Source organism: Tetrao urogallus (genome assembly GCF_951394365.1).
Source record: "Tetrao urogallus genome assembly, chromosome: 11".
Classification (NCBI taxonomy): Eukaryota; Metazoa; Chordata; class Aves; order Galliformes; family Phasianidae; genus Tetrao; species Tetrao urogallus.
In genome coordinates, this window is record NC_136824.1 from 13,544,803 (window position 1) to 13,572,661 (window position 27,859).

The 27,859-nt window shown below is 37.8% G+C and overlaps 1 protein-coding gene across 1 annotated transcript in view; it reads left to right on the forward strand.

Annotated features, from left to right (window-relative positions):
* LIPC (lipase C, hepatic type) overlaps window positions 1-22,306 on the forward strand; it is a gene marked incomplete at its 3' end in the record, with an annotated part of 38,311 nt that extends 16,005 nt beyond the window's left edge. Inside the window, exons 2-9 of the mRNA XM_079540988.1 lie at window positions 10,344-10,531; window positions 12,073-12,252; window positions 13,591-13,708; window positions 14,353-14,586; window positions 15,939-16,181; window positions 19,678-19,798; window positions 20,467-20,685; window positions 22,201-22,306. Of these exons, the coding sequence (XP_079397114.1) occupies window positions 10,344-10,531; window positions 12,073-12,252; window positions 13,591-13,708; window positions 14,353-14,586; window positions 15,939-16,181; window positions 19,678-19,798; window positions 20,467-20,685; window positions 22,201-22,306 (1,409 nt within the window). The remainder of the gene's footprint in view (window positions 1-10,343; window positions 10,532-12,072; window positions 12,253-13,590; window positions 13,709-14,352; window positions 14,587-15,938; window positions 16,182-19,677; window positions 19,799-20,466; window positions 20,686-22,200) is intronic.
* Between the last annotated feature and the right edge of the window lie 5,553 nt (window positions 22,307-27,859).

Below are 27,859 nucleotides of genomic sequence, written 5' to 3' on the forward strand. Positions count from 1 at the left end.
AAGCAACCAGAAAGGTTGTGTTTTTTCTGCAAAGTGAATTTAAATATAGCAAAAAGTCATTCTGGAAAAGGAGATCTTTTAAGGAAGATGTACTGTTTTATAAGAAGATATAAGAAGATATGTCTCCCATTTTGAGTCTTTAATTCTACATATGAATAGCAGTCCCTCTTTCTTTGCCCTACAAAATATGACAGATTCTAGACATGCCAAGTCGAATCAGGAGCATGACTTAGTGCTATAAACACCACCTATGCACAATATGGAAAAGCATCTTTTGAGAGACTATAGCAGTTATGAGGGCAATGCAAAATTGAATTCTTAGGCAGAAATTCCATTCTGCACAGAGGGATAATCTCCATGTTTGCACATTTATGGCTCCTCCTTTTCAGACCTTACGACCTTGCATTTACAGAGAACTTTATGATACTCTGATCTGCAACTGCGTCCAGTTGTTGCCATACCCTCTGGAGTACCCCTGTTTCTACCCACAGTTTTACAGGATCAGGCCCCTGGTTCAGCCTCCCTTTTTCTTGCATGTCTGAATGCAGCTAACTGGGCATGGGCGTATAGAGTAGCCATTGGGATTTTACTCACACAGCCATTCTTATGATTGATTGTATGATAATTCTTATTACACACCTTAGAATCATAGAACAGAATCATAAAATCATGATGATTGGAAAAGACTTTTCAGACCACCTAGTCCAACTGTCCACCTACCACCAATATTGCTCACCATGCTCCTTAGTACTTCACCTACACCTTTGGCACACCTATAGTTCACACAGAATGGTTGGAAAGATGCATCATTCTAACACTGTTCTAGTCCTTATTGTACATTAGCCATGTTCAGCAAGGGCGGCTACTTACCAAGTAGCAAAAATGGCTATCTGGCCGAGCAGCTGACACACTGATCTCTCTTCTGGGCAACTAAATATTAGAGACTGCGATTTCTTGATTGATAACAAACCGTTATTTCCCCCACATTGAACTCATAAGAAGTTTTTGTTCTGCTATGTCCCCTCTAAAGCATTAAAGAGGAATGTGATTCCAGCTGTTTCACTGGGTTTTCTCAGCTACTTCCATGAAGCCAAACATGACTTGTAATTGTGTGAAGAATTCATAAGTTTTGAGCCTACGTATTTTGTGCCCGTCAACTGAAGACAGGGGTTATAAAATCAACTTTCCAAGTGCTTTGAAAGATACTTTTTCTTATGCTAATAGATAAGTACAGGAGATTTGAGCTGGCTATGTTGATATTTTTAACAGAATAATCATGCACAAATGGAAATGTAAATTTTTAAATAATCATTGCTGTTGGAAGACATAAATGCTTTATACAAGTCTTTAGGCAACTTCTGTTTTAAATTTCTGTCATGCTTCTCTTTGGAGTTTCTAATGCAGAGTTTCAGGGAGTAAATATCCAATTGATTCTGTGATCTCATTTCTTTCCTACGTTGTCTGATGACATACTTATCTGACTTCAGCGTGTGTAATTTCAGCTTGCTAAGTCTGCAAGCTAATCAAGGGTGATGTGAAAAGTGAGTTTTCACATTGGTGAGTGAACTGAATGAGATGAGCGTGAGAGTCACAGCAGCACTGCTCAGGAACGGGGCCGTAGGACCTCTGAGTTCTCTGCTGTAACCTCCATGGATGTACAATTCCCAGGACCATGCCTTGGCAGCAGTGGCAGCTTAACCAGTACTGCGTGTGTCTCACTAAAACTGCAGTGAGTTATTTCCCTACAAAGTATGACGGTGCACATCCAGGCACCAAAGCAGCATACTGCCCCGCCCAGCAAATCTCAGCAGGGATCCTCACCAACAGAAAAGCATCCACCACTAGTACCTCTACAAGTAATAATTTCTAATTCTCAGTGTCTCCACTCTCAGTAACATCTTCTTGCTTTTGTTGTTGTTGTTTTTTAAGTAGCTCCAGTCACTAACGGAGCTAATCCATCCAGTTAGTCTCCGGCTCCTTCAGCCTTTCTTCATAGGAGAGGTGCTCCAGCCCTTTGATAGTCTTAATCTAAGCATTTACACTTAAAAGCAACACACCACAAGCACATCAATTTCAGTTTTAAACTAACTGCAATACTTGAAATTGAAAAAATCTCTTTTCTTTCTACATTCCTAAACCACTGCAAAACAGCTGTACAAGGCTACCAGGTATTTAATTACGGATGTTGTCCTGACTTTTTCCAGCTAGCTAATGTGTTACCCTTTGGTGGGAAGGTGACTCACTTAGAAGCACTGCAGATCATAGAATCTGGACATCAAACAACAGCTTTCTTTCTCTTGTAGTAAAGTGTAAGCAACAAAGTGTTTCGTTTTTTTTGCTGTTTGTTTGTTTTTTGAAAGCTATCTTCCATAAGCCTATGTCCTTTACCAGCAGATTTATTCTTTACTGCTGTTGTCTGTTAAACTGAGTAATAGCTATCAGCACTACCTGATTTTTTCTAATACACATTAGAAAACACAGGAATTATTATGATATTTATCTTCATGTTATCTGAGTTATTCCCAAAGGTGACTGGTTTGTAACACTGAAGAGGCAGAGCACAAAGCAGAGGTTACAGAGACTAACCTTGTCTGCGACAAACAAGGAAATTAAATTAGTAACTTCACCAACCAGCTAATGTCTTATCCACAAGCACACCCCACTGCTTATTTCCCAAATACTGCTAACTACCTGGGTGCAAGGTACATGCAGATAATTAGCTGGGATGTACCTTGGATAAAACCATCCAGGTTCAGGTGGTCAGCATGCAGTGCTTTAAGCGGTGTCATCTCACATGATGCACTTACTCAAGGCTCTGTGTGCTAATTCAATTTGGTGATTTACTGTCCTTTCTCTTCTAAGCTATACCCAGGCTACATGCAAACTTGGTGAATCATTCTACTTACTACGGAACCAAACTCAACATGATCAAATTCAACATTTGTCGTAGAAGGGATGAGCCCACAGTGAGATAACTCCTTATGTCAGTCTTACAGGGTAGCTTCCACATGCTGAGATCCAATACTTAGCCAGCTGACTGTCATCTGATTTCCAGCAAAGCAGTTGTAATTCACTAATACCATATGTATACATGTACTGTGCAGTTCATATCACTTCTTGGACATGAAAGAACGCAGAGATCTAAAACCTGTGAACAGTAATAATGCTCAGAAGCTACGTCAGCAGGCAAAGCTGTAAGGGGACTAAAGTTTATAGAGCACTAGGCAGGCTCAGGGAGCTCCTGAGGTGAAAGCCCCCAAACCAGTCACAACCCATGAAAGGCACCAAGTGCTCCCAGCTCCCACCGATTTCAAAAGGAAATCTGCAGGCTCTTTGTTAGCCTTGCTGCTGCGTGATCAACTATGAAAAACTTATTTTTCACCATCTGGCAACTGAACTCTTAATTCTTTGTTTGTGCTTTCCGGGCTGTCAGATTTAATATGTCCATTGTTTAATGATCCCATCCTCACCTTTAACAGAGGATTTTTCTGTTACAGAGGATTTTTCTATTTTCATCCCAGCAAATGCCGCAATCGAAATTCTTAAATTTCCACTTCTGGAAGATGAGATTTCAGTAAGTAAAATAGGAACTTCTTTTGGAAAAATTTCATAAATCCAATTTACCAAGCCCACAAATCTAACAATTTAAAATAAAAACTAATATTTTCCATGTTTGTTGGATCCAATTTGCTTAGGCAAAACAAACCTGGCTTCAGTACACTTCCACTGTGCTGCCCTGTAGCACAGCTCCTGGTGACAGAACACAGGGCAGTTTCGTTAGCCATCCAGCAGCAAATCCAATAGCATGAGAAGTATGTCAGCAGCTCCTTCGTGGTTCAGTTTATTTGGTTCAGTAAACTTCTCCCCAGTGAAATATCACAAGCAAAGACCAAAGAAACTGAAGGGAAACATTTTTTCTTTTCATATTTGTATGTTCATGAAGACTGAAGGATTCTGGAGAAAATGAACAAGAACAGCTGATGAATGTAGACAGTCTGCATTCCATTTCCAACGTGGAAAACATTTATAAAACAAAACCCCTTCCAAGTAGGAAAAGTGTCATATGGAAAATGGTACTTCTGTTCAAAGTGTACTTATTCTCAGAAACTTGTTAAGAGGGGAAAAAGCAGCTTTGTCTGACTGGGAGTCCTGAACTCTCTGCTCATACACCAAAAGCATCATGGTAACATAAGCATCCCTGCAGAACCTTCTTTCTGTCTGTCCTGGCTTTCAGATTCTTCTGCTGACAGCATCTACTTCAGGCACATTGTTGGGAGACACTTTTTTGGATCTGGAACTTTTTCTATTGCAAGCTTTCAAACAACAGATGTAGTTTATATATTTGTTCATTTTCCCAATTGTTTTGGGATAGATTTTAGTAATGCTTGCTGAGCCCAAACGTATGCTAACAGATCTTCACAGTACACCACTGTGAGATCACTCTTAATAAAAGAGAAGAAAGTAGTACTAGAGTGCTGAGCAGAAACACTGCAGAAGATTGTGAACTACAGCTCACATGGTAACAATGATCATAAGATCATCTATACACAGAAAATCATAATAAATATTGTATGACAGCAACAAAAAAATCCCTAACAAAAGTTCACCAGGCAAAATCTACTTAAAATTGCTCCATAATGCATGGATAAAGGATCCTTTTTGAAATAAAAATAATTCCAGACAATTTTTGATAAGGAGTCTCACTTCTAGACATTACTGGATGAAGATACTTTTATAAAACACGTGCACAGCAGAAGTTTCAGAAGAACTGCATGCCTTCATTATAAAATACGTGTTTGGAGAAATTCAGGATACACTAAAAATGATGTTTAGAAGTGTTTAAATACCATACCAGTGAAAGCATCAAACTCCTGTTTAGATGAACACAGCTAGTGATTCTCAAAGCTACAGCTTCTATGTGCTGCAAAAATAGGATTCTCGTTCAGACAAAAACTGCAAAAGTAAAGCAAAACTATGCTGTATAAAAACATCAAAGGGCACAATGAAAAAAAAGAGGATCATCATATCTGAGAGGCAAGAGAATAGGAAAGAAGTAAGGGAGGAGAGGATGATGAAAGCAAAACACAACTCCCGAGAACTCTTTACAATTCTCCCATCATTTCTTTTAAATACAGATATCTTGGAAGTACAAAAATGCCTTGGGATCAGCTGCCAGGTCACCATTCTTAGACTGAGGGCTTTGGATGCTTAGACCTATTTGCTGGAATGAACAAAGTCCACTTACTCTGGGATTTAGTTACAGTCAAGCTGTGGGCAGACTCTCTCACTTAACCAACGTGCTGCCAGTGTTGATGTGTCATCTCCTTCTGATTGTTACTTCTGTCCTAAGGCTAAAACTCATCCAAATTCTGCTCTTTCTTTCCTTTCCATGCAACTCTCAATCGTTGTCCATGCACCACTGCCCTCTTTATTTCCCACTGCCTTTCTGCAAACTCCAGAACAGTTTTTCTTATTCAGAGTATCACAAAGGTGCCAAGCATAAATATTCACGAGGGTGCTTTCTGAGAGTAGCTGATACCAAAAATTCAGAAGTAAATAACATTTCACCGACTTTCCTGTGCAGACAAGACTGGTTGTGCATATGAATACATTGCCTGCACCTCCCAGCCTGGCTCTGCAGCTAGCTCTGCTTTCCACCTTGCAGGGAATGGAGGTAGGATATACTAAACTGATCTGGACTCACAGCCCTGTGAGTTTCAATCTATAATGTCTTTCTTTGCTAATATTTTAAAGATTCTGTTGCCTCTATTTTCTAATTATTTCAAGTTCCTAATTATTTTTTTCTGATCTTTCCGCATTTATGCTGCGCACATTTCATTTCTCCTTGTCCTACCTAATGCTGTGATCCAGAAATTATGCTGAATTTCTGACATAGCAAGTTGGCACAAGACAAGTGATTTCACTGCAGGATCACACAGCAAAAAAAGCAAGGCCATAAGCAGAAAATGAACTCTCACTTCCAGTACAGCTCCCTAAAAATAAAACTCTAAAAATGTATAATCTTTTGCTAAGCTGCCTATTCCCCCGCCACTACTCAGTTTACTCCTCTCATGATAGCGTCAGTACACAAGAAATAGCAGCAAGGAAAATGCATATAGGTAATAGAGATTTTTTTCTTGGTTCCTCAGAAATAAAACTGAAGAAAATGTTCTGAACCATAAAGTTATAAGCAAGATACACGTGCAGTTTGAATCCTCCTGTCTACTTTCTCTGGTTTTAGGACTTGGATTTTACTGGAACTGGACAGGAAAATGCTTTCATATCCTACAATGCCATATCCTACATCAAACAGTACACCAGCTGTAGTGGATGACACTGAAGGTTCACCTAGTTCATTCATTTGCTGCTGTGGCCAAAAGCTGATGCTTCCTGAACAGGAAAAGTTTACATATACATGTAATGCTTTCCCTATATACTGTCACAGTCACCATTCTTTCGCAAGGATCTTCTGAGTAAATGGCATTGTCAATCCATTTAGTAATCCTCAGTGGATTTCTCTTACGTAGACACTTGCATGTTCCAACTGACCTTCCATAAGTGCTACATCACAGCTGGCAGGGAATTCCTCAGTACATGTCTTGCGGAGAACTGCTTCAACTTTTGCTATCAAAACGACCCCCACGTCTTGTACTAGAAGAGACTAACTGATCCCTTCTCTATTTCTTCCATCCAGTGTATGATTTTATAGATCTCCATATCATATCACTTTTAGTTCTTACATTTCCTGTCCTAATCTACTTTGTTTCACATTTGTCTTTATTCATTTGCCATCTTCTCCGATAGTGTTGTATGACTATATTTCATCCAGGCAGTTTGAGACCATTTCTTCTTTTTGCCTTTAATATCAAGGAAATGCAAGCTCCAAATCAGGCATCTGATTATTTTGGCAGAAACTCTGGCCAAGAATTTAGTCATGCACATATTTGCAAACAAGCACTTCCACAAAGGGAGAGAAAACAGTACTGGAAAAAAGGGCTGCAGGAAATAAAAGGTCAAATGAACATGAAGTGTGTGACTAAAAAATATTGCAAGTATTTTCTTCCCCTACATCTACCTACTTCTAAATATCACTTGAAACTATCAAAGTTTGCATTAGGTAACAGATGGAGATTTATTTTTGTTGTTGTTGTCAGCATTTAATTATAGAAACAATTTGAGATCCATATTATGTGTTAGCCCAAAGTATTCCTGGAAAGATTAATGTTGTAATGATTTCCCAGTATTTGGGCTCATAGAATTCAGATTAGGTCAGATGAAACCCTTGAGGTACTAATTTCAATTTAGCAATTATGGATTGCACAAGTAGCACTTAAACATTCACATTTAGAAGTGCTTTACTTTAGGTGAGGAAACTGGGAGGACAGCATATTTGTTACCCCATAAATAATGTATGCAGTTAATAGTTGTGTGGATGTGGGTGGTGCATCCTTCTCCATCATTTTCAAGGGAGGAGAGCAAGACTGTGTGCACTGTTCTGCACGTGGCATCAGCCTGGAATCAGGAGCTGAATTCTGAACATGGAATCATTGCTGGCTTCTTTGTGATCTGGTTTTCCTGCTTTTTGCCACAACTGCCTTACAGGCTTATTGATTAATATACTTCAGTTCACTTTTTTTTTTTTTTTTTTTTTTTTTTTTTTTTTTTTTTTTTTTTTTAAGTTGGAGAACGAATATGTTCCCTTTTATTTTTTAAATTCAAGAAGATAGAAATGGTTGATTTTGTTAAGCTCAGAATCAGTCTTCTGGTTTTACTTCTCAGCAAACCAACCAAGCAAACAAAGCAAGTCACAGTTGTTTTGGTTCATATGCCAAAACTAAAATCAAAACAATTATGATGAAACTTTACTATACTACAATTAAGTGGTATTTACAAAAATAGTCTTACTGCATCTCTTACTGATGCATAGACACATCATTAACACAAATTAAGAAAGGATGAGCTTCCTCCAGGGTACCAAGAAGTCATGAAATTTCATGTCATTTTTATGCTGTTCTGCATGAAGGTAATTTATGTTAGCATACGGACCAACGTGACCACATCGTACTGCCTCTCTGAAGGATTCACGCTGAACTAAGATCTACAGAGAACAAGAGAATGAGGGAGACCAACTTTTTCCATAGCTTGTTAGTGGCAGGACAAGGGGAAAAGGCTTTAAACTAAAAGAGGGTAAATTCAGTTTAGATATTAGGAGGAAATTTTTTACTCAGAGTGTAGTAAGGTGCTGAACAGGCGGCCCAGAGAAGCTGTGGCTGCCTCATCCCTGGACGTGCTGGTGGGTGGCAGCCTTGCCCACAGCGGGGAAGTTTAATCTTAAGGTCCCTTCCAACCCAAGCCATTCCATGATTCTACAAGTCGGCCACCAACTCACCTGGCTAAGAGGTAATTTGCCAAAAAATCTTCCAAACTCAGCTGCAGTGAGCACTGGAAAATATTCAGCAGTTTTGTTTTGCAATTTTTGCAGGCTTGCCTATGAAACTTTGCAGTTGCCTTTGATCATGTCTCTCAGTCACTAGCACGACATTTTTAGCAAGAGTGTTGTAAGGTGCCAAACTTTGAGATGCGATTTCTTCTCCAAGTCATTACATGGATTAATAATTTGATGCAGTTGTCTAATGATACAACAGATTCCATTGGAAATTTTCACATTTGAAAGCCACAAAGTTCAAACTATATTTTTAACTCCCTCTCTTAGACTTACTGGCAAGTTAAAAACAACACTAAACATTCTCACAGTGGATATATAAAGAAAACAGCTATTCATGATTGTTTTCTGAAATATGTGCAAACAATAGAGCAACAAAGTGTCAGCACTGTAACAGGCATTGGGAGAACATGAAAATGAGGAATAAACCAAAGAAAGCACACATGTAATAGAAGAGAAGTTAAATAATCTTTGTTTTCCTCTTTGTGCTAAAAATGGAACACTGTTGTAGAATGTATCAAGATGTATTTGTAGATATAATATGGAAAAGAATATGTTATGATTTTAGATGCATTCCAAAAGCCTCTGTGAGCATAGAAGTTGCAGTGAGCACAGACCTACATTGAAGGCACTGAATTCCTCTGGGACCATTTCAAAGGTGCTGTTGAGCAACTGTTGCAGCTTGAATTGGTATGACCTAAAGGTGGTAATAAGAGCTATGTACACTGTTCCCTTTGCTGCTACTAAATTATTAAGTATTATTGGCACGAACATTCTTTCTTTGTATCAAAGGCATCGCTTTAATGCATCTTGGAGTAACATTTTCCTTTCTCAGAGCCAAATCACAGCAATGACTAGGTCAGTTTTGCTATTTATTACCATTGTCTTTTTACCCTTTTGTTGCTTCCAATTTCTGAGCTGTAGTTACACAGCCATCCATATCAGCTGTATGACCTTGTGCTTCATAATTTGAGATTTCTACCTGCTTCCACTGCCTTATTTTCAAGGCCCTCAAGCTGTTACTATTTAACTTTGTGGTCTCTGCAGTATCAGCAAATGCCTTCTAACGTTTGTCAGTTTTGTACCTTTCCTGATGGCTTCTTACATTAAAGCACTACACTACAATTAGCCAAGAAATAATCCCCAGGGAGAACACCCTCCCCGCTTTAAAAGCTTCCTTCTCAAAGATCTGTAGCCTCTCATCTGTCTGGTTCATCACATCCTGACATTTCTTCCTCTAATTCTCATTCATTCTATATTTAATAAATTTATTATCTGGATAATTTTAAGATAAACAGCATAAAAGTCTGAAGTTTTATCAGAAAGAGACACCACACTTGCTTATCACACTGCGCTTCTTGTAAGCTTCCATTTTATTATACCCCATTTGTCAGCAATCTCTTGATATTCAGTGTTTTTTTCCTTCTCAATTCATAATGTTGATGAGACCACAGTTCACTCTGCCACTCCTTTCTTAAGAACAGATACCATCCCAGGCACATAATAGACATTCCTGAAAAGGCTGCTCTATGTGTACCAAGCTACTTCAACTAAAGAATTTTTTTAAAGTTTTACAACCAGAATATTTCATCAAATCCTTTTAGGGAGAAAGAATCATTCATTATGTCATCTAGAAATTAATTGTTATTGCATAAATAGATGGATTCAGATGCACATCTATATTAACTCAAGCTTTGAAATTATAAATCTTTTTTTTTTTTTTTTTTTTTTTTTTTTTTTATACAAAATGCAGAGCTTAGGCCCACCTGGAGTAGGTAACAATTATACACAGATAGAGTTTTGATCTTAACAGTTTACTGTGTCTTATAAGCTATCTTATAGTAACTTCTTCAGGTTTTAGATTCCATACTATTGTGACTTACTATGAATTTCATTTCAGAGGCACTGGGATCACAGAGTCAGCACTCTAGAACAAAGAAAGATCAGCAAAGCTTAGAAACCAAATTTCAACTCTATACAGACACAACTGGAGGAGCATGTCAGATTTTGTTTAATCAGTTGGAGACTCTTGACAAATGCAGTTTCAATGCCTCTCTTCCTCTCGTGATGATAGTCCATGGCTGGTCGGTATGAACACACATTTTATTTTTAATTCAATCTGATTTAATACATCTGATTTGATATACTTTCCTCCTCATTACGCTAGTGCCAAAAGCACTTCAGAATTAAAACTAGGATCTCAAAGATGGTGGCAATCACAGCTAAAAATGAAAAGTGGCAATTCTCCACTGAGATTCTGAAGCAATGCTCGAGAAACAATTTTCCTATGGGAATCCCATGCCGGGAATTAGTTTCAGTCCTGGTTTAAAGCCAGCAGAGTTAGAACAAGCAGCAGAATTAAAGAGCTATGCCTCTGGAGGACTGAATATTAGGTTTCATTCCTCTGGTACATTCACTGCCAGGTATTTACAGGCTTCTTGAAAAGAACTGCACACAAACTGCCCACATCTTTCTCACAGGTACACCTGCAGAGAGAACTTCTCTATAAGCTTTTTTCAGTTGAAAAGTCGGTGAATTATCACTGAACTGCTTCCAATTACATGATTAAAAAAGAGAAAAACATTTAAAAAAAAATTGCTCAATTGCATAGAATTTCTATGCTAGAGTGAAATTTTATCAGCTTCTCTGTTGAAAAAGAAACAAAAGATAAGGCAGGATAAGAAGTCATCTAATTTGAACAGATACCTGATTCTCTTAGAATGAGTATCACCAAATGAGAGGCAAAATACACCTTCCTTCTGCCACTGCAAACATACAATCAGAGAAACCTTGAGCAACACCCTTATACATGTAACTCTTACAACACAGAACAGCAGAGATGGAATGTTGCCCTAGATTACATTAGCTAAGACTCCCACATGCAAGGGTGTTCAAAATCTATGCTCTTCTAAAAGAGAAATTATGGATCTGAGGCTGCTGCTGTCAATATTCAAGATTCACATTCATTTATAGTGCAGAAGTATTATGCTCTCAGAGAAGCATGAATGGAAACCCAAACCCGAGACTTCCAAATTCTGTCAAATGGCCAGAAGAGATTAGGACGTTCTGTTATTTAGGAAATAAGTACAACTAGCTCATTCTAAATATGAAATACTAAATAGTAATTCTGGTCCATCAAATTGGGAGCAGTCATAGATGCTAATACAGAAAGTGTGATGCAGTCCTTGAAAAAAGAGCCAGAAAAGAGAGGGAAAAAAGAGATTTCAAAATGGAATGGCTGTAAAAGGCAAACATGCACAGGTCTGTGGCATTGCAGCTTTCTTCCCCTTTCCTTTCAGTATAAATTTACACGGACAGCTGCTCTTGAAAAAGATCAAACTTTTGGGACACTTCCATCTCTCTTTAATCAGTAATCATTTCAGTGATAAGAGATCACATACCTAAAATACTTATATATGTTCTTGATTTTTTTGTCCACCAAAAATCAAGGATTCTTGGCAATGAAACATGCTGGCAGCCTCAAAAATCTTAGTTACCTGCACTAGCCCTCCTGGTTCGTGTTACGGCTTACATTTCCCTGAGCTTCTCATACAAAATACTTGGTAGACGCTGGTTTCTCTTAAGATTACATCTTTAATTTTTTTGTTTGTTTGTTTTAATCTAAACAGGTGGATGGGATTTTAGAAAGTTGGATTTGGAAAATGGCAGCGGCTCTGAAGTCTCAGCATAAACAACTTAATGTGATCATTGCAGATTGGCTTACATTTGCTCACCAGCACTATCCCATTGCTGTACAGAATACACGCTACATAGGACAGGAGATAGCAGACTTTGTGGAATGGCTGGAGGTAAGATATAAATACCAACTGGTTAATGCTTATTCATTTCAATCAATTCAGTTTCTCTAATATCCTGTAATTTTCTTCCGTTCATTTTCACATGATTTCATAAAAATCTTTACCATGTAAGAGAAAAAAAGCAAGTGGTCTTTTTTTATCAGAATACTTCCATGTGTCTTTAGAGGTGAGATCATTTCACGCTCACTCAGTTTTTCAATTCCCACTTGTGCAGACAGCTGATGTTCTCTGAACTGTTAAACTACTCAACAGTATTTCAAGTTCAGAACTCAGTCAGTAAAAGAAAGTCAGAGCAAGAGTCCTGTACTTTCAAAGCAGGCACATGATCATTTGCAAGTGGCTAGTTCAGCAAAACGGGTCTGTGATCTATCCTTAACTCAGAGTTCAAGCATGACATCATGTCTGTTGGTTTTTTTTGTTTGTTTGTTTTTCCTCTGTTTCCCAAAGATTAGTCTAAAATAATTGCTTGGTGATCCAAAGTTTAAAGGGAGTTTTAAGAGGACAGATACACATGATCAAGGGCAGTAATGAGTGCGGAGCCATGCTAATGAAGTGACTACTCATCAAAACTCCCACTAGGTACAAACAAGTGGCTGTCCCTTACAGCAGTTTAGCTATACCTGCAGCCACTTGAATGGAAACATTATAGAGGAGTTCGCAAGGGATTGCTTGTCTCCAGAACTGTTTTAGAAAAAGCAGAAGGCAAAACACTGGAAAGAAAATTACACATATAAACTATGCACCCTGTGTAACTCTTATTTCGGCTATCTCCAGTAATAATTCAAGCTACCTAATTGGAAGTGAAATTTTATCTCTGCACCTCACAATGAATTTTTGAATACATCAATTTAACTATGGTGGGATCTGTGGCAGAAGGAAAACAAGCAGCAGAGCAGAAAGATTTGCAGCCAATACTCCTAAAGGGCTTTCAACAGAAATGGCAGGGCTAGAAGTTACTAGACAACATTCCCTTCTAGGAAGAACAGGCAAGAAGGAGAGCCAGAGTCACCACTTACACACATTTGCATCACTTCCAACAAACAGTAACAGAACCCCTACTATTTCAGTTGATGGTTTTTCCTGAGCATATCACAAAAGTCCAAGTGCCCAGATGGATGGCATTTTCCTGATGCAAACAAAGGAGGCAAGGAATAACACTCAACCAGCAAAGAAATTTAGTGCATGATACAAGCACTTTATATCACCTTCAGCATCAACACACAAATTTCTTGAGTTACAACTCGCAGTATTCCTTGTTTGTGGTTAAGCATTTTACTAGTTTACATGTTGCATTTTCTGCATCTAAATCAAACTGCTGTTACCTTCCAGGAATCCATTCAGTTTTCCAGGAGTGATGTTCATCTAATTGGGTACAGCCTGGGAGCTCATGTTTCAGGGTTTGCTGGTAGTTACATCAGTGGTACAAACAAGATTGGAAGAATTACAGGTAAAAAGACTTTAGAATTTTAAAGTTTTAGAAGCTCATTCTCCAAGCTAAACAGCAGCTTTAAACTATGGAATAAGTATTTTTCCAGCAATCAGTTCCCAAGAAGGGTATTATACAAAAGCACCCAGCGAATTAAAAACAACATACATAACTGGAATATTATTTTTCTGAGTACTGCAGTAATTTGAATATTATTATACAGAGCATCTGATTCTGTGAAGTGAAGCTGTAGAAATTACAAGTCTCAAATGTAGGCTAAAAGTCAACTTTGTTGTAGGACTGCTGTTTTCAAAAGGACCTCTGAAACGCATGACCTCTAGAGTATCAAAGAACAGAATTAAGTAAACATTTCTCAAAAGACAAAACAGTAGTGAGCTTGGCTTACCTATAACAAACATATCTATCTCAGCCTGTGTCCTTGTGTGTATAGCAGTTACTGTTTATTACATCTCTATTTGCCTTTTGGTGTATCCATGTACCCTCTGCAGTACAAGTGTTCTTAGCATTGTTTCTGTCAGTGAAAGACCTTGTAAATTTCCAGTGCTGTATGTTGTTAAATATTTATCAGACATTTTTTTCTCAAAACAGTATAAGAAAAGCCCATCTATACTATATCACAATTGGATCGTTTGCTTTTGTTGCAGGCCTTGACCCTGCTGGCCCCTTGTTTGAAGGAATGTCACCAACAGACCGATTATCTCCAGATGATGCAAACTTCGTAGATGCCATTCATACGTTCACTAAACAGCACATGGGTCTCAGTGTTGGCATCAAACAGCCTGTGGCCCATTTCGATTTTTATCCCAATGGAGGCACCTTTCAGCCTGGCTGTCACTTCATGCATGTGTATAACCACATTGCACAATATGGGATCACAGGTAAGATCAAATGGACAGCAAGGGCAGCAGAGCTGCAGCTGGATTTATGCTACCTCTGGAAACCACATAGACTTATGGTGCTAAAACATCATCAAATGGGGAGCACTATCTCCCACTATAAACAAAGAAGTTTCTTTTCTAGAAACTGATTATAGATTTTTACATGTACTGAGCTCAAATCATTCTCACTGAATAATAAGAAATGTAGCTGCCTAGCACTTTTGAAACAAGACCATGAGTACACTGATGTCGAGAACTTTCAAATAATTTTCAGAGGTAATTATTTTGGTGGTAGAGGAAACAAGAAAAAATATTTTAATTAAGCTAGATTCATCTAGTGTGCAATTAGTTATTTCAAATCAAACAAAGCTGTAATACTCACCTTAATCCACCTTTCCCCAAGTCATCATCCTTCAGCTGCACAGAGGGTAATGCTCTCTCCAGGACTTCACTTCCAATGTTCCAAGCTGGTTTTATACATACAGCAACCCATTTCCAAAGGACCTAAACACAAATGTACAGAGATCATGCAACGTACTGAAAGAAGATAAAGGTACTGATGCACGGTGTCAGCCAGAACTGTTAACTGAAAAAAATAAGAGTGCTGTTCACTTGGCATTTCTCAGCTATCACTACACTATATAGAAGTAGATCTTACTTCTTAGCAGATAATTGACGACACCACATAGAAATCTTATCAATGAAGTCATGTAAAAACCGTCCACTGTGGTATATTCAAATTACACAAAAGAAAATAACTTCTATAATTTGATTTGAAATTTTTAAAAGTATAATTTCCTTTTAGAAAAGGAGAGAAAAGGCACTCATCTTAAAGCACATCTATGTATTTAGTAAATATTATGTATTTCATACATTTTTGGTGACTTTTTTCCCCCAGTCGTAGCTGAAGGCAAAATTTGACATTAGAGCCTGTTAACTCTGATGAGAACAAAATATGACATTATATAAACGTTCAAAAGTCAACAGTGTTCAGCCACTCAGAATAAGACAGTAGTCTTGAGTACAGCATGATCTGAAAGGCTGCATGTAGCCTCACACTGTATTTCATGATTAACTTATCAGTCAGGACAATGTAATCAAGGTTCATACTTACCGGCTTGGCCAGGCAGGCTTAACAAATGTAAGCAGCAAACTATCCAGTTTTATTAGTATGTGGGTTCAGCCAAACTGTCTTGAATGATCCCAAAAATACTGTTCCTGCATGTATGCTTTCTGAGACAAAAATTGTGACATTTCAGTAGTAAGAGGGGTGGGGGAAGCACAGTAACATATACAGTTGACTACTCTGTAGCTGGAGCAGTAAAAAGGAACGACTGTTTGTGTATTTTCAGGTATCACTCAAACTGTGAAATGTGCCCACGAGAGGTCAGTTCACTTGTTCATTGACTCCCTGCTTCACGAGGACAAGCAAAGCACAGCTTACTGGTGCAACGACATCAGCACTTTTGAGAAAGGATTGTGCCTCAGCTGTAGGAAGAACCGGTGCAACACCCTGGGCTACAACATACGGGAGGAAAGGCTCCCAAAAAGTAGAAAACTCTTTTTGAAAACAAGAGCACGCATGCCTTTCAAAGGTTTGTGGCAGTGTTTGTTATAGTCTCCATGTCATGAAGTGTGGTGACAAGTCTAGGCTTTGTGATCCTGATAATTCACTTATAAGAAAAATCTGCAGGATAATCGATTTGCAGACAGTGAGGAATCCTGCCAGGCTGCCTTGATGACCTCACATCAAATCTGTGCCTCAGAGCCGCTGGGTCGACAGGCATTTCTACAGCTGTCCTGTGCGAGTGCCACAGCATCCGCAGCACACAGCCAAGCCAAAGCAGCAGCACAACTGCTCTGGGAGGCTTGTAAAGCCTCACGTTCCAAATTCACCCACATTTTTTCTGTAGTTTGTCTTCAGATAAATTATTACTATGAATTATTACTACACACAAATTATTGCTTTTCAGCCAGCGGACAACAGAACAGCTGGACTTTTACAGGCCAGAATGTGGCACTAAAACAAAGAGATCATTACTCTAGGATTCATCACCCTTAAAATATTTTATCAAGAGAACAAAATAACTACCCAAATTCAGAGAGACAGAGGAATCACCACAGAAGAAAGCACAGTTGGTTTCCCGCCTTTTCCAGCACAGGCCCAGGGTGCAGGAATCCCCTTCAGAACCCGCTTGTGTCACACAGTGCAACTTCACACGCAGTGCCTGGTACTCAATTGCAACACCAGAGAATAAAACCCATAAAAATACAATTCACGTACTTTTAAAATACATTTGGAAGTGTTCCTCCTGGTAGTAACTTAGGATTCTTCAGGTCTGGAGCAAAACCTAGGGCAATGCTGTTGCACAGGCTTTCGTCCTCTCACTCTGGTGGCCAAGCGCTGAGCTCTGCTCTCTGGTGACATGGAGCTCTGCTGGGGCGGGCAGGCTGGGAAGTAGGGAAAGGTTCTTCACCAGAGGGCGGTGGGCATGGAACAGACTGCCCAGAGCTCAGCCCAAGCTGCCAGAGTTCAGTAAATGTTTGGACACTCACTGCAGTGTCTCACTTGGAGATCCTATGATTCCTCCCACTAATGCAGCGGTGAAGTACACCACGACTGGAGATAAATGTGCTCAGCCCTGACTGACACTCAGAGCAGTTGAACCCACTGCGGGTCTCATACTTGTTAAAAATGTCACAGGAAGCTGCCTGGAGCAGATTCACAGATTTTTAAAGGCCGTGCAGTTGCCAGTGTTGCTTTGCTGTATAACAGTCAGGCCACCATCAGAATGGGGAACATACACTGCTCTGATGACGCCATGTCTGCCACATGCACATACAGAAATAACACCCCTGTGCAGTTTCCTTTCCTGGATACGGAGATAGAATCCCACAGGTGTTGATTTTGATTTTAAACACTTTTTTTTTTTTTTTTTCTTTTTTTTTTTGCATTTTTATGCTTCAACATGGTCTTCCTTTAAGAAGAAACAGTTGTGGGAAAAAAACAAAAACCAATGCTCAAACAATAATTTCCTTTCATAACAGTTCCAAAACAAGGCAGCACCAGTGGAAGGATGTGTGTGAAGTGATCTTTGTAATGTTCTTAAAAAAAAAAAGTTTGAAGATCACGAGAGAAGCTCAAAGAGGGGAAACCCAAGGAACTCAGCATTATGTTTCACATTTCATAAAATCAGACATTTTTCGAGTTACGTTCTGGAGTGTACAAATAAAAAAGCAATTGCTACAAAGAAGGTAACAATTATAAAGTCATGATGAGACCCTGAGCCAACCAAAGTTTTTATATAAACATGCTCAGCTTTCTTCTTTGAGTATCACAAGCACTGCACAAGACCGGGCTTCATAAGAACACTCAACTTTTACAAAAAGAGAAAGCCCAGAGCAAGACAGAATAGCAATAGGTGATTTGTAAACAAGCCTTTCTGCACACTTTGTCCTTGTCAGGTCTGCATTTCTGGCTGGCAGCAAAGAACTGGTCATTTTGCTTTTTGATAAGTGGCAACTTTTCAAAAGAAAACTGTACTTCAATATACAGTAACTTATGAAACAGCAACAAAAATACGCACCTTTTTCAGCTGTGTATTTTTTTTTCTTTTTTCCACTGTGGAAGCCCACAGCTGCACAAAGGTCTATCTGTGCACATACAGGAAAAGATGACAGGGCAGCAGTAGCATTATGTGTGAAGCCTGAAGCAGGTGATTTTGAGCATCTTTCCACTCAAAAGCACTTATGATGCAATATACACACACACTGCAGTAATGTTTAACAGAACAGTTTCCCATGTGCAGTTTTACCACATTGCAAGGATAAATATCACCACCTATTAATTCTCCCAAGTACTTTCTGATATTTGTCAATAAAAATGACTGAGGGTTTCCTCCCTAACATCCAAACAGTTGTGGGCAAGGAGGCAGTTTGCAGATGGGAAAACCACATTCCACACTGCAGAAGTGTTTTAGAGCTGGCTTGCTTTAGATGTCTCCATTGTCACTGCATGTCTGGTTTTATTTTTATGTGTTTGTCAATATATAACAGTGATGAATTAGAGCTACAAATAGCATATCCTGATAAGCGGTGCATAAAATGCAGTGATGATTGTTAAAAAGTTTTTCAGAAAATAATGGATCTGATGTTGATGTCAGAAGTTGATGAAGAGCCACCACATGTGGGTATTGTCAAGTTGAAAACTCTTAGGCGCCATTATCACCCAACAGTAACTTTTCCATAGTACATTTAAGTGGCTACAGCCAGATCTTTTCTTTTGGTAGACTTGCTAGACAGGTAAGTGTTGGACATTCAAAACTAGATGATAATATCTGAGTACACAAGGCCTCTAACTATATGGTGTTTTTTTGTTTGTTTGTTTGTTTGTTTTTGTCTTTTATAGTTCTCTAAATGCCAAACAGCTTTAATCAGAAAACTGACAATTCCTTAGTCATTCTTCTTTCTCAGAAGCATGCCATTATCTTCAGTCCAAAGACTCTCCTAAACACAATTCTTGGAGAAACCACCAAACCTCAAAGCACTAATGACATCTTTCTTACAGTAATGTGATTGAACAAAGTCATATTGTTAGCAGATGCGTATTAAGCACAATGTTTTATTATGCAGCCAACGGAAGTCTTTTGCTTTGCAAGGAAATTTTCCAGAGAAAAAGCCTGACAACATCTTATAAGGTCTTCAGCCTTTATTGTACACCTGTAAACACGCCCAGTCAGAAGGATTCCTCTGCTGGTTGGACAGAGCTTGCCAGACATTCCAACGATTAAATTTCAGAAGAGCAAAAACATTTCCCATGGGAGAGTGTTTTACTCTATAAAGGGAACTCTGCCCCAGGTTACCTTCCTCCCCTCCCCTCCTCAATGCTTTTAAAAAGAGCGGTAGGGCCCTCAAGCTTTAATACAACACGTCAATGATAAATATATGTATGCTTTAATTGTACAAATTCATTTTAAAATAAAATGGAAATACCAATCAAATTCTTGCTTTGAAAGACAGTCTTATGTCTGAGAAATCTATTGTTTCTTCGACCATTAATTTCATCACTTTGTAAATTCTCCCTTTCTACAGCCTATCACTATCAGTTCAAGATCCACTTTATAAATGAAATCCAAGGCAAGAAGATAGACCCAAGTTTTACCATGGCTCTGACAGGCACTAAGGACGATGCTAAAAACCTGCCCATCACAATGTGAGTATTGACATTGCATGTCATTGGACAAGTAAGGAAAGAAAGGTTAATTTACCATGTCACTTGGATAATCAAGCTGTGAATGACTTGGTTTAACTACAAGTAATTGGAGACGAACCAGCAGTTGTCCACTCTTCACCAACACTCCCTCACAATTATGAATTTTTACATTATTCATGCAACTCTTCTATGAAGGATCTCTTAAACAAAACAAATAATCTTGGAAGTTTCTCTTAAGATTTGGTATCCTGTCCACTTTGGTCCATCCCAAGCTAGCACAGGGATGAAGCAACTGCAATTAAGGTAAAGAAATTTGGCTATTTCTCACGATGGATACGTTGTCGGCATTATCAAAAGTAAAGGCAGTCTTTGCTCCAGGAGACAGAAGGCATAACACAGTTAGTATTATGGAACACCTCTTTTACATTCAGAAACCACTGGTACTTCGCTACCTGTCCAAGCTTCTCCTAACTTCTGCCATTTTTTCCAAGCAAGTTGTTGTATTTCACAACTTCACTCACCTAGAGGAAGAGTATGCCAGAGGCAGTAATGTCCTCTCTGGAGGGAGGAACAGATCTTTCTTTGATTTCAAAGAAATAGTTTATTTTTTTAATGAACTTCAACCCATTATAATTGAGACAGCATTATTCTATTTTTGATTTCTGCAGAGTTGAAGGAATTAATGGGAATAAAACCTACTCTTCTCTCATCACACTGGACACTGATATTGGTGAGCTACTAATGATCAAGTTTAAATGGGAAGGAACTGCAGTTTGGAAAAATATCTGGGACAAGTTTCAAACCATAATACCATGGACAAAAGGCACTCATCGACCAGGGCTCATAGTGAAGACAATACGAGTGAAAGCAGGGGAAACACAGCAAAAGTAAGTGCAATGAAAAGAACCTGCTTCTGTAATAAGACAGACACTTAGCAAACAGGTGCTCCTAGCTCTACCACAATGATCCCAGTCCCTGTACTCAAACCAGCCGAGTTTATCCATGTGCAGCCTCTATCATTTTATTTTTTTTTAATTTTAGTCTCAGATCAAAATGCATGATTTTGAAGTGACCTGTGAGAAGAATTTTTGTGCTCAGGTCTAAAATGAATTGTGGGAAATATTCTGGCTCACTAATAACACTAACCTGAATTTAAGGCACCACTGCCTTGGGTAACGGTGCAATTGATAATTGGGAATAAAGGACAGAGAAGGAGGGAGCAAACAGATCCAAGGAAGAACTCAAACAAGCAATGCATTTTTTCTACACAATAGTAATAAATGATAGCAATTTCTTATTTTTAGAATCTAATTACCTCTCTCTATAAGGACCATAAGAAATTTCAAAGAAACAAATGTAAACCAAAATAAATACCGATTCAAACTTTAAGGCCTTGAAAATTCAAAATCCTACTTGGAAAAATAAGACAAATCTCAATTATTTGCTTTTCAAGATACACTTGTTTTTTTTGGAACTGGACCCACAGATCTGAGTGGTTCTGGTCTCCAAACATAGCAAATTCTATTAACACTTTTGAAATTGCTTATTTGGACAGAAATTTCAGCCAGAAGAAATAACAAAACTTGTAATTATTCCTACTGCTTTAATCCTTTGAGAAATTTTAATTGAGCATTATAATTAACAAGAAAATCATGTCTTAGCTTGCAACTGTGGCTCAGCCTCAGGTGCTTTTCCTTGTTATGGTCTCTTTCTTACCAGCACACCAGTTACAACCACATGCAGACTTCCTGTGGAACAGTATTTATTGGCAGAGCTGCAGCTCCTTGATGCTAACAAAAAATCCCCGCAAATTGGGCAATTTAAAAGGGTGGCAGAGGAGGATCATGTATTTTTTTTCCCCTTTCCAAAAATGTGTTTCGTAGATACTTCTTCCTAACCCAGCACTTTGCACACTCTCCTGCCAAAAATATACATAAAACTTGTTTTTGCAACATCTCCTGCTGTTCAGTACTGACCTGGCTGCCAAAACAAATTAAACTGTGTGGTACAAGGCAAACTGGAGAGCTGTTTTAAAAAAAAAAAAAGATTTTGTACCTTGAGAAAAAAATTCCTCTCCAACAGTCCTGTATCATTAACATAGAACAAGCCAATTGCTACTGATACACTATTTAGGATAAACTGGAAAAAGGGTAAATGGTGTGTGGAGTTCAGGTGGTATTTTCAGGTATCTAACAATATTTAGAAGCTGTTTTGCTGTAAGAAGCAGAAGTTTTTGCCAATATTTTAAAGAATAATATGCTCTGTTTTCTTTCTGTGTAATCTGGGATGTCAGAGGAAGGTGAGTACAGGAAATGTAAAGACAGTGTATTTAGAGAGCCATTTCTTACAGACAGCATCCCTTAAAAGTACTATTCTGGTTACACGCTTTGTTTTCTTCCTAGAATGACATTTTGCTCTCAAAGTATTGACAACATTCACCTTTATCCAGCCCAAGAGAAAACATTTGTGAGATGTGAAGATCGATTTCGGCAACAAGAGCGAAAGTGAGCAAGAAGAAAAACTAACTAATAAGCAAAACATATTAAAAATAGCACACATCTAGCAGGATGTTTTAAAAACACTTAGCGATACTAAGCACAAATCTACAAATTCCGATGGCTTCAGAGGTGATGAAGAGAATACAAACAAATGTAAATTCTGGGATGCAATGGTAAACTGAAAGGCACTGTGCTGATATGCAAGCCTACTCTCAGTGATCAATGAGCAACTTTATTGACAGCAACTGTTAATTTTAAATCAGTTGAAGTCTGAAATAATCCTTGCTGGAAATCGAAACGCTACTATTTGAAATAATCACTGATACATCTCTTTGCAAGGAGTATCATTTCCAGTTAAATACTTTGAATCATCAATAGTGAAAATCCATTAAATATTTCCTAAATTATTTCATAGTGCAGATGGAGTTCAACAGTAAACATACCCTGAGATAGGCAACACTGTCAACAAAAAGTCTGAATTTCTGATTTGATGACTTTCAAAACTAGAAAACATCTCAATGTACAGAATGCTTGAGCTATTCCTTATAACTATATGGCAAGGAAAATAACTACATCACCCCAAAAAGCTATGCCTTACTGGAAAATGCTTTGCCATTTAGCCGTTATAGTGTACTAATTTAAATCAATAGTAATTTAATAATGCTTAACGTACTACTCACCACTGTGGCACAAAGAAGTTCTGTTAACTTGCGTGTGAAAATCATATTTACTTGTTTGTGTAACACTTGAAATTTTTACATTTTAAATTGCTGTATAGCAAATCTTACTATCATTTTAAACTGCATTAATAAATGAAAATGGTAAAACTTTTGTCCTTTTGAATTAAAGAATTCAAACATACAGAATTCCATTTTTTCCATATTGGAATATAAACTACACAAATAAACTGTCATCTCAGATCAGTCATGTTTTATGCTTACAGGAGAGCATAAGTAAAATAAGTAGAAATAAGTAGAAAGTATTTCATTTGTCACTGAGTAACTAAGTACAATAATCATTAAAAATTATGTTTCTGTGGCTATTCTGAATGTATTTGTTTTAAATGTTCTCTAAATTTGAAAACAGTCACAAGAACTGATATCATACCAAGATACTGAAGGAAATTTGGAATCAAAATAATCAGATGTTACCAGAATTCAAGTGAGATGATTTAAAAAGCATAAGGAATGAGCAGAGCAGAACCAGGAATCCTGCAAGCAGCTAACCGTCATCAAACAGCGAATGCAGACAACTTTGCTGATCATAGTAACTCCCAGAATGGTAACTCCTAACTTTTAAAAGCTGTTTTCAGTAGCTAACATCCATGTAAGTAAACAGGAATAATCAATACAGAAAAAGGAAGGCTGAAATAAAGACCTCATAACAACCACCCCGACTGGTGAGACAGCTTCTGATGAGAGATGAGAGTTGTACGACATAAAACACACACATTCTCTTTTTAGGTTACGGCTTTCCTGTAGCAACACACCCGAACACACTTGGCACGTTTTAGGCAGTAAAATTAGCCTTTAATAGCACTACTACTTATGTGCTATGAAGGTTGATACAGGGATCCTCTACAAAGAAGTTTAAAAGCATTAGTCCAGGAAAAGTGGGTGAAAAAGTCAAAGATGTCTACAGTGTGCTGAAGCCCAAAGAGCAGCGATACTGCAGCTTGGGGACTTCTCAGTTCTCTGGGGAAAAAACATCTTTCAGTTCAGATGTAAACAAGATATCTCCTCAGCTAACACACCTTGAAAACTTTCCTTCAGTCGAACAGAAAAATTAAGAGAACATTCAGTATTTAAACTTTTGAAGATACAAATAAATTTATTCCGATATCATTTTTCACAATTTAGATGTTCAAACTAGTCCTGCGCCAAGTAAATCCTGTGTTTTTGATAGCTGTTAGACTAATTTCTGATTTAAAAATAATAAAGCCTATGTGGCAGCATACGCCAACTGCCTGGCAATGCCAGAAGGCCATACCTATGATTCCAAGTAGCTATAGCAGTGCCTCACATTGCGCTCAAACTGTTGTTAGGTCATTAGAATACTGAACTGAGACCCTGACAGCCTCACAAGTCTGCTCCTGTCAGAGGAAGCACAGTTGAGAGTAGCATAAGGACTGCTGAGCCTTTAATCACCTGTGTTATGATGAGCCACCAAGGTAACATCTGAGGCAAAGCCTGTGCTTTGTTCTCTCCTGCCTTCCCAAAAAGCAATATTGGAACATTAATCAAAGGCCAAACTACATCGCTGGTTTCTGATCTGTCTGGTTTAAATAAAATGAAATTTCATGGTACAAGGGGAGTCTGTGATGGCCTTCTCTCATTCCTACCATTCTGACTACTCGTGTTTCTACAGCCAACAGTGACGCTCCACGAACACAACATTAAGAAATATGCTCAAGTGAATAGCCATAACAAGGGATGATTAAGTCAAACATTAGTTAAAAAACAGCTATTTGTGTCCTCATTGTTTTCCCCTAAACACACTTAAAATTACATGCAATGTGTTTTATATGCTTAGGCATTATTCTACTGCTTTGGTGTGAATTCCCAGAAGTGTAAATGTAAAAACTGCCAAATCTATTAGGTAACCACGATGCTGGTATGCACAAGGGATCTACTCCAACTGTTATGTTATTATCTTTTGCCCTAGCAGTGCTACTTAGCTATAAAGGGAAACACTCAAAAATATCATGGGGAAAGCAAGTACTGTGAGAAAGGAACTCTGAATGTGCTTTTATTACATCAAAGCACATCCCGCTCAGTTAGGGAAACAGATGCCTAAGCAGACTATTCTCAACAAACATGCCTGAGAGGAAAGACTAGCTGGAGAAGTTGGCATTTAAAAGCAATCTTATCTCTTAAATCAACTTTAAAATGTAAAAGAAAACAGACACACAGCTTGGAAAGCTTGAAAACATCTTGCAAAAAGTAGATTTGATCCCTCTCAAGGTCTAATCCATTAATTGTGTGCTGAGATTATTCCATGTTAATTGGGGTATTCCTCTCCAAAAATAAATTTATTTTACAATCATTTGCTAGCTATAATTCCGTGCTTGAATAACCCAAGAGTAATTAGTTTCTACATCAAAGATGAAAAAGAGATAGCTTTAAGTCACTTGCGTGATCACAGCAATGAAGACAGACATTTTTAGAGATTTTCCTTAAATAACACAAGAATATTTACTCTTGCATTTACCCATGAGATGTGAATAGAGATGCACTTGGAGAGTATACAGGTAGTGCAACTGCCTCTCAGTGCAACTGCCCATTCACAGCAAAAGCAAAAAAAAAGTCTGCATATTCCTTTTTGCCTTCATGGTTTAAAAAGTAAATAGATCTTCAAAAGCTGATTTCATCAAGTCTATTTATTAATGCATTTCAAGTTTCAAAAAACCTTACATATCTTTGCACAATACTTCATTTTTATTTTTATTTTTTTTTTTTGCAATTTTAGTAAAAATTTCCAAAGTGAACAAAAAAGATACTGTATAAAACACAGTGGACATGAAATTGACAGTAGTATTCCATTGCCTTGAACTTTCTTTTTGATTTACCACATCTTGACTTGCAGTGGAGAGTTCAGTGCACATTTCTCTTTTCAGAAAACATTTAACTTAGACTCAAAATAAAATAGGGCAGCGTTTGTCTGCCGAAATCCTACCACAGGATAACATTACAGGCAAAAAATGTACATGTTCCAAAGTCTACCACACCCAAGAAGTTACTAAGAACTCTTGCTGAAGAAAAGTCACCATTTTAGAAATGCAAACCCACTTCCAATCTTTGCACAGTCTTAAAACAAACGTATTTAAAATGATTTAAAAGCAACTACATACACTTCTATCTAGTTAAGATCATTTAGAATTATTTATATAGTCTATTGGACCAGGGTTTCATGTACAAAATTTGTCTCTAAACCATGTACAAAAAGCTGTATTTTGAAAAAGTCACCACATACTGTACAAGTTTACAAGGAAGAGATCCCATTATATTCAGTAATATTTTTGGCCTTGCTGGCTTGCGTCACATTATGAGAATGATTGTGTAAACCTTATACTCTTAAGAAACAAAAAAAAAAAAAAAAAAAAAAAAAAGAAAAAACAAAACCCAAAACAAACAAAGGAAGCCTGTCCAACCTTAGTAAGTTTTCTCCTAAGCAAAGCCAGGAAAATCATAGCCATTTACGCCTCTAATTAGCTCGGTGCTTTTGGAAAACAAGCAATAAATATATCAAAAGCTTAAACAGCTTGTAATGCCCTCCTTTCATCTCCTGCATAGCAGTAAGCACCTTAAGAAATCTTTTGTTTTCACTTTTAAAAATGCCAATTATTTACATTCGTAATAAAAACTTTGGAATGGGACATTGTGCTGTTGAACTTCACTACTGTTAGAAAATGGCTGGGAAAGTTGGTAGTCCTAACTACAGTTTTAACTCTGCCACAACAAGCTGGGCGAATCACTACTTTAGTGGTTATCAACCAACAGCATCTTGCTGAAAAGTTACTCAAATATCCGATAAATTAAAAAAGAAAACAAACCACTGCTTCCATTTCTTTCCTCATCCCTCAGAATCACGAACTCATCACAACAAAGGAAAATTGAACATCCCAAATAAACTGGTTGCAATTTTTAAAACAAGTTGAAAAACAGGCAGAATTTTCTACTAAAGCATGGAAAGATTTCATCTAACTATTCGTTATTTAACTGAACAATCAGACAAATTAAAAACATTTATGCTGAGCTACAAGACATCAGACGTTATATAAAAAATTTGAAACATTCTGGTATTTGCAAAGTTTGCACAACACCTGCTGTATCTCTAAAAGACCATTCAATCTTGTATGCTATGTCTTAGCAGCTGTTTGAGAAAAGATAAAATGAGTGCTTGAAACAACTTTGATCATGATAAAAAGTTTGATTCAAAATTGCTGTGTAAAGCATCACAGGATCCTTGACCATTACACACCATCATCCTCTGTTATCCTGAGTATGTCAATTAAACAGTAATTTCTTCATTAATAGCGGAAAAGTTTTATAATACAAAGAAACATCCATATTGCAATTCTCTTGTTTACAATTGCACACAAGTACGGGTGTACGTTAGAAATACATGTCTGCATATAACAACGTATATACATTGGCAAGTCATGTCTCCAATGCTGAGGTGGTCTAGCTTCCTAGCCTTGTCTGGCAGTTGAAAAATATATATTTTTTCAATTCTTGAATAAAAGTTTTACTACAGCCATATTTGCCTGCAAGTGAAGAAAATGCAGCAATGAAGAGCACAGGAGGGAGAAAGAACCATGATGCTCTAGGATTTTGTGCCACTAAATTAAAAGTATGCAAGAAAAACGCTTTTCTTCTTTTTGAGCTGGAAGATTCATTCGTCAAAAAATTCACCATTCCCACTTGTTTTGAGGGCAAATCATGCTTTTTTTTTTTTCTTCAATTGTTGAGAGTTAGACTGGGGACAACGATTTATTAGGTTTTTCTTTGGAGTGAGTTTTCCCATTGTAGGCACTAGGAAGAACCAAGGCAAAAAGCTGCAG